Source organism: Dermacentor andersoni, chromosome 7, assembly GCF_023375885.2.
Source record: "Dermacentor andersoni chromosome 7, qqDerAnde1_hic_scaffold, whole genome shotgun sequence".
Classification (NCBI taxonomy): Eukaryota; Metazoa; Arthropoda; class Arachnida; order Ixodida; family Ixodidae; genus Dermacentor; species Dermacentor andersoni.
Window position 1 is genome coordinate 61,947,935 of NC_092820.1, and position 12,752 is coordinate 61,960,686.

General features: G+C 43.0%; 1 protein-coding gene across 13 annotated transcripts in view; it reads right to left on the minus strand.

Moving 5' to 3' along the window:
• hppy (MAP4K3-like protein hppy) overlaps window positions 1-12,752 on the minus strand; it is a 210,819-nt gene that overhangs the window by 48,617 nt on the left and 149,450 nt on the right. For all 13 annotated transcript variants that reach the window (XM_055072865.2, XM_055072867.2, XM_055072866.2 and 10 more), the window contains 3 exons: window positions 6,878-6,911; window positions 2,271-2,439; window positions 231-412 (listed from right to left, as the gene is read on the minus strand). In XM_055072865.2, coding sequence (XP_054928840.2) covers window positions 231-412; window positions 2,271-2,439; window positions 6,878-6,911 — 385 coding nt within the window. The remainder of the gene's footprint in view (window positions 1-230; window positions 413-2,270; window positions 2,440-6,877; window positions 6,912-12,752) is intronic.

A 12,752-nucleotide genomic window follows, 5' to 3' on the forward strand; every position in this document is an offset into this window, starting at 1 on the left:
TTTTGCAGGCAAGCGCATTTGGTGCCTCTGGAGACCTTCTAACCCTCCCCATACACACTTTGCATGTGGCATCGATACTAGATTAGCACGACAGCACTGATGGCACAAACGGGCTTTGAGAGCCCGTGTAAATAGTCGCTACCGTAATAAACGCCAGATGGCACAAAACTATTTCTGGTTTCGCTACATCACATCACAGCTGTCCACGCATTCTCCTTGTGCCCGCTCACCATAGGTAGGTTGGGCACCAGGTGCGACCGCCTCTTTTCCTTCTTCCGCGGAGGGGCCTCCGGACGCCCCGCTGCGTCCCTCGAGGGGGCCTCCGTCTCGGAAAGGGTCTCCTCTTCCGCTGCCCCGGTCCTCTCTAGCGTCCCTGTCGGGGTCGCACTGCCCTCCCGGGCATCGTGGTCCTCTATCGCATGAAATAAAAAAAAAATTATTTAAATTCTGGGTTTTTACATACCAAAACCATGCTATGATTTAAGGCAAGCCGTAGTTATGGTGGACCCTCTTTAAACAGAACCTCAAGGGACCAGAGAAATTGGTTCAGTTTATCAAGAGTACCATTTACTGAGAGACTGAGCTGAATGCAATTGCACGAATACAAAACCAATCAACCATGAGGATGGTGTTCTATCTAAGAGGCAGTTCTGTCTAAGCGATTTCTGTTTATAAAGATTCCGCTGCAATTTGGATCACGAGGTAAGCCAGAATATTTTGAACACTCGAGATTCCTAAATGTCTACCCACTGCATGGTACACGAGTGCCCCATAGTAATGTGGCTGCTTTGTCCAGGATCGAACCTGCAACCTTGATCTTGGCAGCGCAATGCTACAGCCACTGGGCCACTGCAAGGGGTCTCCACTGTGTGCACCAAGTTACAGGAATGGGAAGGGTGCAGGAATGGGAATGGGAATGGGCACAGGAATGGGAAGGGCAAAAATTTCACTGGCACTTCTAAAGGATCACTGATATGACATTTTAAATATGACATTTTTCTGCTTTTAATGTGTTCACAGTGATGTGGGTTTCTACAGTGGGTAAGCGACGTCTTCGCTACAAATCAACGGAGAGAATGTTTGTTTCTTCCCCTTTGATGCGTCATTGTGCCATCTCCCTGGAAGTTTCAAAGGGACATAACTCCCTGGTGACTGACAGGCGTGTTCCGATGCATTAGACAAATGTGACAAGGGACCAATAACACTGTGTTTTAGGCCCTTATTCGTGAATTATGCAATGAAAATTACGGACAAGTATGACGTGGCCGAGATTTTTGTGACAAAGCCACCTTCCCGCAATGTGCTGAAGCTTTAAATATAACTCCTGAGGAATAAGTGGTGCCTCAACGTTTTCAACCGTTCATTACTTCCAGTGTATGCGCTATATACGCATGCTCACACTTAAAAAATGCTTGCTTATATTATCCGAGATTATCCAAGGAGTGCGGAAACGACAATGTTGCTCGACGTAAACAGTGTTCAGGCCAAGGGAGTCATCTGCTCCAAGTCTGGGATCACAGTGTCACATATCGTCGAGGTCGACGGCTGACTTCTACTGGTTTCGCAGCCAATTGGCAGGCATGAAAAGTTAAAAGAAGCTATGTCTAAACCCTAGAAAATGTGGTTCCAAACACCAGAATGCCCTAAATAATGGACATTTATACTTGTTTCTACAAACCAGGTCCTGCTTTAAGAACAAAGACTGTGACTTTCGTACCTTTAATATGCAACGTAGTCCATCTGTTACCATCATCATGACCAGCCTATTTTACGTATGCTGCAGGACGAAGGCCTCTCCCAGAGATCTCTTATTACCCCTGTCTTACGCTAGCTGATCCAAACTTGCACCTGAAAATTTTTTAATTTCATCACCCCACCTAGTTTTCTGCCATCCTCGACTACCCTTCCCTTCCCTTGGTACCCATTCTTTAACTCTAATGGTCCGCCAGTTATTGCCCTACACACAATATGACCTGCCCAGCTACATCTCTTATTCTTAATGTCAACTAGAATAGACCATCCGTACCATTGAACAGGTAACTAGACTCGAGCAGATACTACTAAAATACATGACATCATGGTGAGCTGGCACGGGCAGGGCAGCATCACCAACCTTTTTTTCTCGCTTGCCACGTCTTCTCTCACTTGGTAAGAGTTGTCGGTTCCCGATAACAAAAGCATAATTTACTAATACAGCTTATTTTTCTTTGGTGTTCTCTCAAAATATTAATTGCAGTGACTTTTGACCAACTTGCTATCTCTGTCCTCACCTGGGCCGTCTCCCAGGATGTCGGTCTCGAGCATGGCGTAACTCGTGGCTGGTAGCCTCGCCGTGCTGGCAATGGCCTCCAATGTGCCGTCCCTGGCAGCATTGCTGTCACCTCGGCTGTCATGTACGCCGTGACCATTCTCGTGTGGTGGACCCGATGGCCACGGCTCCTGCGAGACATGCGAGAGCAGGTTCGCAATGGAATTACCAGTTGCATCGAAAGCAGTATGTGTTGCTTTCCAATACAGACATCATCTGTACCGTCACATGCTTGCCTCCTTTAGAATCGCATAACCATAAAATTTCTGCTGTGTCCAAGTCATCTAAAATGTTTTTTTTTTTTACTACTCATTTCCATGATGTGCTACTACCCCACATTAACAATATGGATACTATGCACGCAACAACCTTCAGTATGGTTCTCCTTTTTCTTTTTCTTTTGTCAGAGATACAGATACCAATCATTATTGCCAATTTAGTAATACCAGAATATGCCAGTAAAGTGAAATCATGCAGTTAGATGGAGCGTGGTTCTCAAGTTCACCTTTGTTCATAGAGGTCACCCTGAAAAGGCACATATCTGAATTTAAATATAATTAGAAAATACAAATCTGTTGCATCAATGCCGCTTTTCAAAAAGGACAGAGAATAATCTTGCGTCTGAGGCCCTCTTTGGCTGCAACCATAGACCATCCTTTCGTGACACTTACATCCGGTTTAAAGTGTCCGTTGCCATTGTCATTCCATTCGCCGTCTCATACAGTATTATCAATATTACATACTTTTGATAGGGTTATCTGTGGTTGGAAAAATGAGGCTGGAAAATATGTGGCTGGAAAAATTACGGAAAAGAATGTAACAACAGCACATGAACGATGGTGCAGTGACTCCTGCATTCTGTACCTGCACGCAGGCATAGCAGGTCAATGGCCGAATGAGGAACAGAGAAAAATATCACAAAAATAGCTTTTGGCGTTTCGACAAGCATAGACGAACATGATGTGAGAACATTAAACTCTAATTGTGAGCCCAGCAATGCTACTGCATTTAAATTTTGCACCCACTTTTCCATTACCTTTGGTATTTCGCTAATATGAGCACAACAAAATCACGTGCACAAAGGGACACAGCAGCCATTTTGCCACATGTGCAACACTGCACAAACAAAGCTGCAAGCAGAGTTTGCAAACTTATTCTATGAAAAATGGGGTTTAAAAGCACACAAGGAACTCCAAGACAGAATCCCTAAGCACTTTCTTCGTGGTGCTATCATGCCTCCAAACTTGCACCAGTTGCACCAACAAGCTGTGCCGTCTTGCACTTGGGTCAGCAACAAAGCAACACCATCTCTGCAACAGATGCTCATCGTAGCTACACAGCCGCACTTCTGTCTGCAGCACATGCTATTGACTTGAATACTTTAGCTAAGCCAGATGGTGCATTGCTTACATGAAATTTAGTGTAAAGCACACAATCAGATTGCAGGCACAAGGATATGAACAAGACACATGTTGACGGGAAACTGTTTAGCGCCAAAAGTTGTCAGCACTCACTCGGTGCCTGTGTTTCTGCATTGCGATTGTTTGGTATGTGCTGTAACGCTAGTACAGTACTGACTCTAAACTATTTATTGTACTTTGCGGTGGGCTTCCTTTCCAGCCACAGTGGGCTACGCAGCTGCAAGATGCAAAACAGGACAACGAGACCGCATTCTAAAGCTTGCCATTCTTGCCTACCGTAGTTCAGCTGAGCAAAAGAACTCAATGGGGCCCCAAACTTTTGAGCCAATATCCTGAATCTCTCTAAAGAGCGAAATTTTTTTTTCGTTTGGTGGTGCATCACCTGTTGGTGCAAGCCATATAGCTCTTCTGCTTGGCCCAAATTATTTCCAGCCCCAGATGCATTTTGTCTGACCACCAGCCGGCTGGTGCACTCGTCTCTCGTGAGATGCACCCGACGCCATAGTCACGTGACAAACTGCCACGTTTCATGTACCTCCTGTCCCAAACAAAGCGGGCAACACCTTGGAGACCCACTTTGACCCCTTTGTCATCAGGAGGACCAGGTGCAATTGTTCGACTCATGCACGCCTACCAGACGCCTATTAGACGCCTATTAGACATCTATCGGACCTTTGTTATTTTCGTTCTTTCACATCTTTCATGCTTTGTGTCAGCGCTTGTGTATACACTACACGTTTCAAAAAAACACTTTAGGTGATTCTTAAAGATCAGAGAGTATTTCAAAAACAGAGGTTATTTCTGCCACTGCCACTTCTGCCACTGTTTGTGGGAGAAGGCATCAGGAATTTCATGGTAATTGATGAAAAATAAGAGGGCTTATGTAAAATTCACTAACCAACTTTATTAGAAAGTTAGCACACATATTGTGATAGTATAACTAAAGCCAGCGAGGCCTCAAGAAATCCAGCCCTTTCATAAGAAATTTATCAAATTTAAGAAGGAAGTACAATGCTGGCTCTCTGAAAAAAAAAAAAAGTTATGAAAGGACGTCTATGCGTGCAGCTTTCTTGTGTTAGACATGTTGCCTTTCAATCTAGTTCAAAACTATGTGAGCAGAAAATTGATAATAAGACAGCCTTTACAAGATTGCAAAAAAAAAAGCATGTATGCAATACTAATCAAATGACGCATGCACTTTACACTGGAGGGTGGAACCTGTCTCCTGCGTTTCTGTTTCAGGTCACATACTAAACACAGCTAGCACTTTCTTTTTTTTGCCACTGTTTATGTGGCACAATAACTTCTATAAACAGCTGCAGCACATGACATCCCCAGGCAAAATAAACCTACTACAAAAAAAAACTCCTCGGTCAACCGGCCAGCTACAGTTACACCTCAGTATAATGAAGTCGCAAACAACACGAGAACACCTTCGCTACATCAGATATTCATCATAAGCATATATATTCGTTGTGCACTGACATCAGCGAGTAACATGTTATTACCGTACTTCGTTATATCCAATAAATCATTATATCCACATTCACTATAATGAAGTTTGAGTGTACTACTCCCTTTTTTTGCGACACATGCTGTCAAGAAAGGTAAGACAAAGGGTCGATGCAATGCCATTCACTGACTGTTGCCAAATATGTACACTCGATTTTATATTTGTTAGGCTATACTACAGAAGCTAAACAAGTAGTGCGGTCATAAAGTGTCACTCTGCAGGTATTTAAGTGCGCTTTTTTATTATTTCCGGCGCTCCTTATGAAATGACTACTTTGCACATTACAACTACAACTTGTGGACGTACTACTTATATGTTGTATATATAACTAGGCTCGAACAGATGCTGTCAAAATCCAAGACCTCACTGCAAGCTGGTGTGGAAATTTCAACGCAATGTTGCCACCTGTCTTTCATTTCTACATCTTTTCTGGCTTACCAGGCATCTTCCTGACAGTAAGGGTGGCTTTTATGATATTGTAGGAACTTGATTTATTAATACAGTTTAAAATATTTTCCTCTTTAGCGTCACTTTCACGTTATGTTGTGTTACGTAACGGATGCCCTATGTCTTTATTTTATATTAGACACACTACTTTTGGGTCATGAATGCAAGCATTGAGAATCATCTTTACAGCCTTCATATCATTGTCTGTTACGAATGAAATGGAGTATAAGACACCTGGCTTCACTTGATGCCTATCACAACATAGTTATCGGGTTCAAAGTTTTGACACCAGGTAGAATAAGGAAGAGAGAGCACTAGATAAATGTCTTAAAGATGAAATGGAAAAACTCATCATCTTGAGAGTAGCCAGAGGCTACAAAGAAAACCAATACGGGTCTCTCAATAAGCAAGTGTCGTAGTTGAAAAGAGTTTCGCAGCATGTTATGCTCCTGTAACACGTGAAGGCAAAAGCTTGCGGCACATGTGGTAATGCATTAAGTTATACGATCGGAGGGGTCGGACTTCTTGTAAGACATAACGAGCTGCAGTGTGAAGTAAACGTAGGGCACTGTAGGTCGACCTCCTCAATGACACATGCGAGCACCTAATGCACTACCTAAAGGTTCTTTCGTTCCTTCTTTTGTTTTTCTTTCTTTACGTCTTTCTTTTGTTCTTTCTATTTTCTTAATTTTTGTTCTTTCTACTGTTCTTCCTTTTATTCCTTCATACGTTCTTTCCTTCTTTCTTTCTTTCATTGTTTCTTTCCTTTCTTCATTCCTATTCAGCCCTTGTATCTTTGCATGCTTATGCAGGTATGAGCGATTGCAACACGCCACTTAAGGCCTTCGCCTTAAATATTCCTCCTGGTCCAGGGTGGAATCTGGGACCAATGTCTTTGCAGGGTGCTCACTCTGCCATCTGAGTTAACGTAGCTGCAGGGCAAGGCTAAATTAATCAGCTTGAAACACAACAATATTGAACAAGACCGCAAGGACATATTAGACTCCAAAACTTTATTTTCGAGAAACCTACATGGGTTTTCGTTGCAGCTTTGTGCTACTCTCAGGTCGATGACGATTTCTCCCTTTCATGAGCGTTCCTCCACCTTGCATATTTTCGAGGAATCGATTTGCCACGTTTTTCAATATTTTGCACAAGGTCACACGGGAAGAAGGCAAGATTACTTACTGCATTGTCCGCCTTGTCCATCGGAAGTGTGGCCCTGAGAGCAAGGAGCATAAAGAGATGCTGTGACAACTGTGACATGACCATATGCTTTCAGCACAATTCGTGCATGAAGCATTTCCGCTGCGCATCAAGCAGCACTGATGTGCAGGAGAAATATCCACAAAGGATACACCAAAGCAACATGAATGCAAGTTGTTCAAGTTCGCATCGTAATGAGAAAGCTTATTAAAATGAAAAGAACACTCTGACTAAACTTCTTTAACCATCCGTACATACACAGCTGGGTCATTGTGGCTGCATGATCCTTATTACAGACAATGCACCCAGAGTACTCAAACAGTGCTGTGCAAACAATGCATCCAAACTATTCAAAACTTTTGGTGCATTGTCCGTGTTACAGCCAATGCTGCCCTTTAGTCAGCAAGGAAAAGAAAATGTTAGTGTCAAAGCCCATCTGTGAATACTGATGATACCCTTGACAGCAAGAATGAATTAAACTTCATATTTCATATACTGAATGCACAAAAGGCAAGCACCTAGGGTTTTAAAGGTAAACAATAAACAAATACGGATGCACCTAACATGAAAAACTACAAGTGAGTGTAAAATCGTAGGTGCGCCAGGCACGTTAATGAGGAAAGAAATCATCAGGCATCCAAAGTGTGGTACAAAGCAGGAAGAGAAGAAAACACATTACGAGAGAATCAAGTAATATTGTGATGGGCAAGAGTACCCTTCTACAATTGTATCAAAATTTGCTAAGTCCCAAGAGGAAAATGTGCGCACTTTAAGCCAAGCCAAATCAAGCCACAATTTGGCAACGGCAGAGGTGTAGCGACAGAGCAGCAGCAATAGCTAGAGCAGCAATAGGAAGTATAATTGCGAAGAGGCAGAGTGGCTGCTCAACGCGGCATTCAAGTTCCTGCAGAGAGTGTGTGCATGAGCATCAAATGCAAAGTCTAGCAGTCTTGTTGCAGCAGTGTGCGGCACATACAGCATTGACAAAGAAGCACTGCGGCAGATGCAATGCAGCACGCGTTTTCCAAACCCAGAGAAAGAAGGCGCTCCAGAGTGTGAGAAGAGGCATAGCAGCAGCATCAAAGTGAAGGCAGAGAATGCAGAGCAAGGAGGCAATGACAAGAGCTGGGACGAATGCAGGCACACACACCTGGGAAGCAGCGACATAATATGACAACTATGTCACCCCATTGGCACAAAAACAATCTGCACACACATTTGCTCCATCTAAACTGCGCTGGGTTGAATATAGTTGCAGTAATACTCTTGGCAATAAGATGAGGTTTTGCTGCCTTCGATGCTTTTTGTTCCAGTAAGTTTCCAACTGAGTTCAATAAAGGGACAATACGTGTAATGCTACAATACTGTGGACCTAATGCTAATTCTGTGGACTTCATCTACCTTCTTAACACTGTTCTAGATTTTCCAAACCGGTGATGATAGTTTTTATTTTACACTGTTTTTCTTATTATTATCACTACATCCCGTGAGCAGGAGTTGCCGCTGTCATTGTAGGGGACTAAATCTTTCTTTTATTTTCATTGGGAAGCTACTGCAATGTCACCAATAGACAAAGCTAGGCAAAAGCAGTTTCTGTGGTTAATTGCACTTCACCTGTCTGTGCAACGAAAGTGAAGCTGCCAATGACACTGTGAACTGCCAGCTTTGCAAAACATCATACTAGTATCCGACTATTACTTCTGACAAAAGCCTTAGCATTAAAACGGTATTTTCGCTTTAAAATACAGACATTTCAAGCTTGCCACAAGCCTGGTGGCATCAAACAGTTCTAGCACAGCAGAGATACACTAGCCCAGAGGAATACCGGAACTGTACAGCGTACGGAAATCACATACACAGTCTTATTAAAAAAAGCCCCATTCCCACCTGCGGGCAACTACCGAAGCAAGCAACCATGCTTAGCAGCATTTTTCTGATTGTTGCCTCAACTAAACAGCACAGTTCTTGTAGCGTTACGCAGCTAACAAACTAGGCCAATATGTAATGAGCTTCACGAGAGTACACACAATTACATGTGGCACAAAGTAAGCCCCGATGCCCCCTGAAGCTGTTCTATGACACCGCAACTAGCTCTCGGTTATGTGGCGACTTTCTCGGTGACTTGCACAGGTGATGCTAACAGCATCACCTATGTAAGACTTTACAATTCACAATCTTCTCAATCACCTGTGTGGGTTAGACTTCACAATTAAAAGTTTTTCCATGCCCTAAAGTCCTGGAGCCTGTGGCGATGCTCAACTCTCAGGTGTCCCTTGATGTTGTTTTCCCCACGTGGCTCTCGCGTCCCCTGTAATCCGGCTTCTCTGCATCGCTAAGCACCGGCGACGGTCGGTGTGGTTACAGCTCACTACGAGAGATGGGGCGAGTGTTGCTCTGCTAACGCCACCTAACAGCGGGGTTACTGGGGCGTGAAAGGGAGTATAATCTCCCTCTTTGGCTTGAGGTAGGCGAGCCGCGTGGAGGTTTTGCGCGCTCGCCCACCATTCACAGGACCGTCCTGCGAAAGTCTTAGGAGCAGGACACCGGAATCTACGAACACGATCGTTCGAATGTGCCATCGTTCGTGTGACCATACATGCGAACAATTAGGCTTTGGTGGCCAGCGTGGGAGCTAACACATTTGATTGCTCTCCGGCCGTGGTGAGTCTGACTTTGTCAGTTTTCTGCACACCCATCGGCATGTTCTATGGGTAGTAATTCGGCTAGCAGGCATTTGTGTATGAAAGGTGCAACAAATGCGCTTTTGAGAGTTAGCACTACTGCTTTGTTTCTTTGTCCCAAAAGCGCATTTGAGACTCCACAAGCAGCATGTTCTGTTATATCTGTTCATGTGAAGCATGCCATCTGGTCTGTTTTCTTCAATACAAAGTCTAGGTTAGAAATTGTACTGCTTGATACCAACAGCCACATTTTATTTGGAAGCCACACCTCTGCTAAATGGCCTGTAAGTTAGAGACCATTGTATCCAAGACTTCGCTTTCTAGAACAAACATTTGGGATGGTTATCAGTGCAGTAGGTTGTAAGGCAGCAGTTCCTTTTACATCTGCAGGCACCACCTGATACCATGCAGTAGTCAGCCAACTAATGCCAATAATTAAGTGAATGATTGAGTCAATCAAGCATTTATTAAGCTGTAATAACTATGACCCACAACCTTACACTAAATGTGCTTAGAAGAATCATAACACAATGAGAAAAACACCGGTACAGACACAGTGTACAATGCTTGCAGGATTCATTCACTTCCGTGTAAGTCTTAACGAAACTCATCTCCTGCGCAAGGCTCTATAGATACAATGTACCTAAATCTACAGTGTATATTTAGTAATTAGTTTACAAACAAGACCACAAACCACAATGCTGTATTATAATATCAGACAAGAGAAGAGCAGCTAACACAGTATAACTGGGAGGTTAGTATGATAGTAATTCACACAACTACATGCAGTGAGTTTACAAAGAAACTGAAACAAAATTACATGCTGCCCGGTTCAGCTCAGACATAACATGCAAGAAAGTCACGATAGCTAGGTATGTTGCAACTTAACAGTGAGGGTGAACAATTGGGAAGTGCTTGTCTGGATCCACAAAGTACTCATTTGTCAGATTTCCTTACATCTATACACAAAGGCCGCGCTGCCCATGTTCCCACGAAATGCTCACAATTTCTGCCTTCTTTTCAACAAAGCAAAAATTTGAAATGATAAGTGTTGCAAAATCTTGCATCAAATCAGTTCTGCAATCTACACCAAAAGTTAGCAAAGATACTAAAACAAAATTTGCCTCTCAAAGATTATAGCACCACTGTGGTGTATTTCGAGAAAAGCAATCTGCAAATTCTTGCATTTTATTTCAACACGGGACCAAAACAACCTCGTGAGACGAATTCAGTCACCACATTGTCACTCCATACTTTTTCTTTGTAGTGTAGCCACTTGGTGAAGTCACGGCTGACTGGCCCAATATTTGTACTGACAAACAATTGCCAAGTGTTCTATAAATAGAAGGGCCAGGCATCCATGATTCTTCCAGCTAGACTGTATGCTCATTCATGCTGAAATTTTGCACAAGGGTAGCCTTTCACAGTGGATTTTATTTATTACCACATTTTTAGGCATTACCTTTTCTTGTTTTGTCCACAATAAACTTGAATTGCATGTCGGTGGTGGCACTTCTGGCAATTTCGCTGAAACGGAAAGGTGGCCCCTCATGTCATAGTTATGGCAAACATGACCCAGGTTTTGGATTTATTGTGGACAAAACAGGCAAGTAATGGCCGTAAATGTGGTATCAAACTAAATCCACAGTGAAACGGTAACTTTGTGAGAAATTTTAGCACAAATGAGCAAGCAGTTTATTCGGAAGAGTCACGTTTGTTTTAGAGCACCCTTATTTCTTTCTTGCGTACATACGGAAGAGACAGCAGCAAAAGGCAAGTATAGTCGGCAGTCCTGTTTACGGAAGACTGCATAACTAGCATCCATTTATAACAGACACTAAGGTCAGCGCAGAGCTCTACAGACCCAAAAACCTAGTTTGAAGCTACATGTAGGCTGTCAAATTTTGTGAGCATGTATTACAGGCACTTTGCATTCCTATGTGGACAGTGCAAGCTCAAAAGCGCAGACAAACAGCACACAAAACAAAACAAGTGAGCAAAGTGCTCACTCCAAACAAAAAAACGCCAGCAAGCCGCAAAGGCTGCACAGCAGTACAGCGCTGATTGCGAGAGGCAGCACAGCACGACATTTAAGGTAAAGGTCAACGACGTGTGGCCGAAACTGCAACCCTGTGGTTTTGCTCGAGAAGTTCTATTTCATGAAACCTGTACTTTTCAGCTGTCACATTTTCTATGGCTTCGCAGCCAGCAGACTTTGCCATCAATGTGACAAAACTACTTTTGAACAAGACTTTAAGAGAATCACCATCATCATCAACACCGATCTTCAGGCTGACTGCACGATGAAGGAGTCTGGCCATAACCTCCAGTCAGCCTTGTTCTGTGAGCCCATTGTAAGACATCAAGTTTACTAGTCTCACCGCACTATCTAGTCCTGTACTGTCTCCTCAGGTGTGCTTTTCTTCCCTTGGCCCTGTATTCCGTTAATTTATCAGACAACTGGTTATCAGTTCAACATGCCATATGACTTGCCTACCTCTATTTTTTTTTTTTCATTTCCACTAAAATATAAGCTTTTGAGAGAGATGAAGAAAAAATAACAGAGCTCGAAGACTTTCACAGATGCCCTCTTTCCAGATGTAGCTATTCAAACAGCTGCACTCGCTTACGGCTGAATATCCACAGTTCTGTATTGCTGTCACATTTGGTTCTCTCTTTTAATCTATACGAAAAAAGAATCTTAAAAAGCAAGAAGATAATCACCCTATTTACTAGTGTTTTGCTGCTTTTTCCCTCTTTCAAGTGTGTTCCACTAGTTTTCCATGCTTCAACACCTTCGAGTGGTGTCTTCATAATATCATGACATATCAAGATATTGCTACAGGGAGATTATATCCATCAAAAATATTATGGGTAGATGATATTTATGAGCACAGACTGGCCCAATGGCACAGCCATGTAGCCAAGGCCAAGGTCAGCACAAGCATAGCACCAGCTAAAACCACTGTCATCTTCATCAAAATGCAACACACCTATCACAATATAATGTTACAATGGCTCCCATACCCATTTCTAACAAGACAAAGTCATCATTATAAGATATGCGTGATGTGCATAGCACATTCTTGAAATGCTGCGATGACCATGGCTGGAGCTAATATGCAAGATGATGCATGATTAACAGAAGGCTAACCACCTGCTGTAAGAGCTGCTGA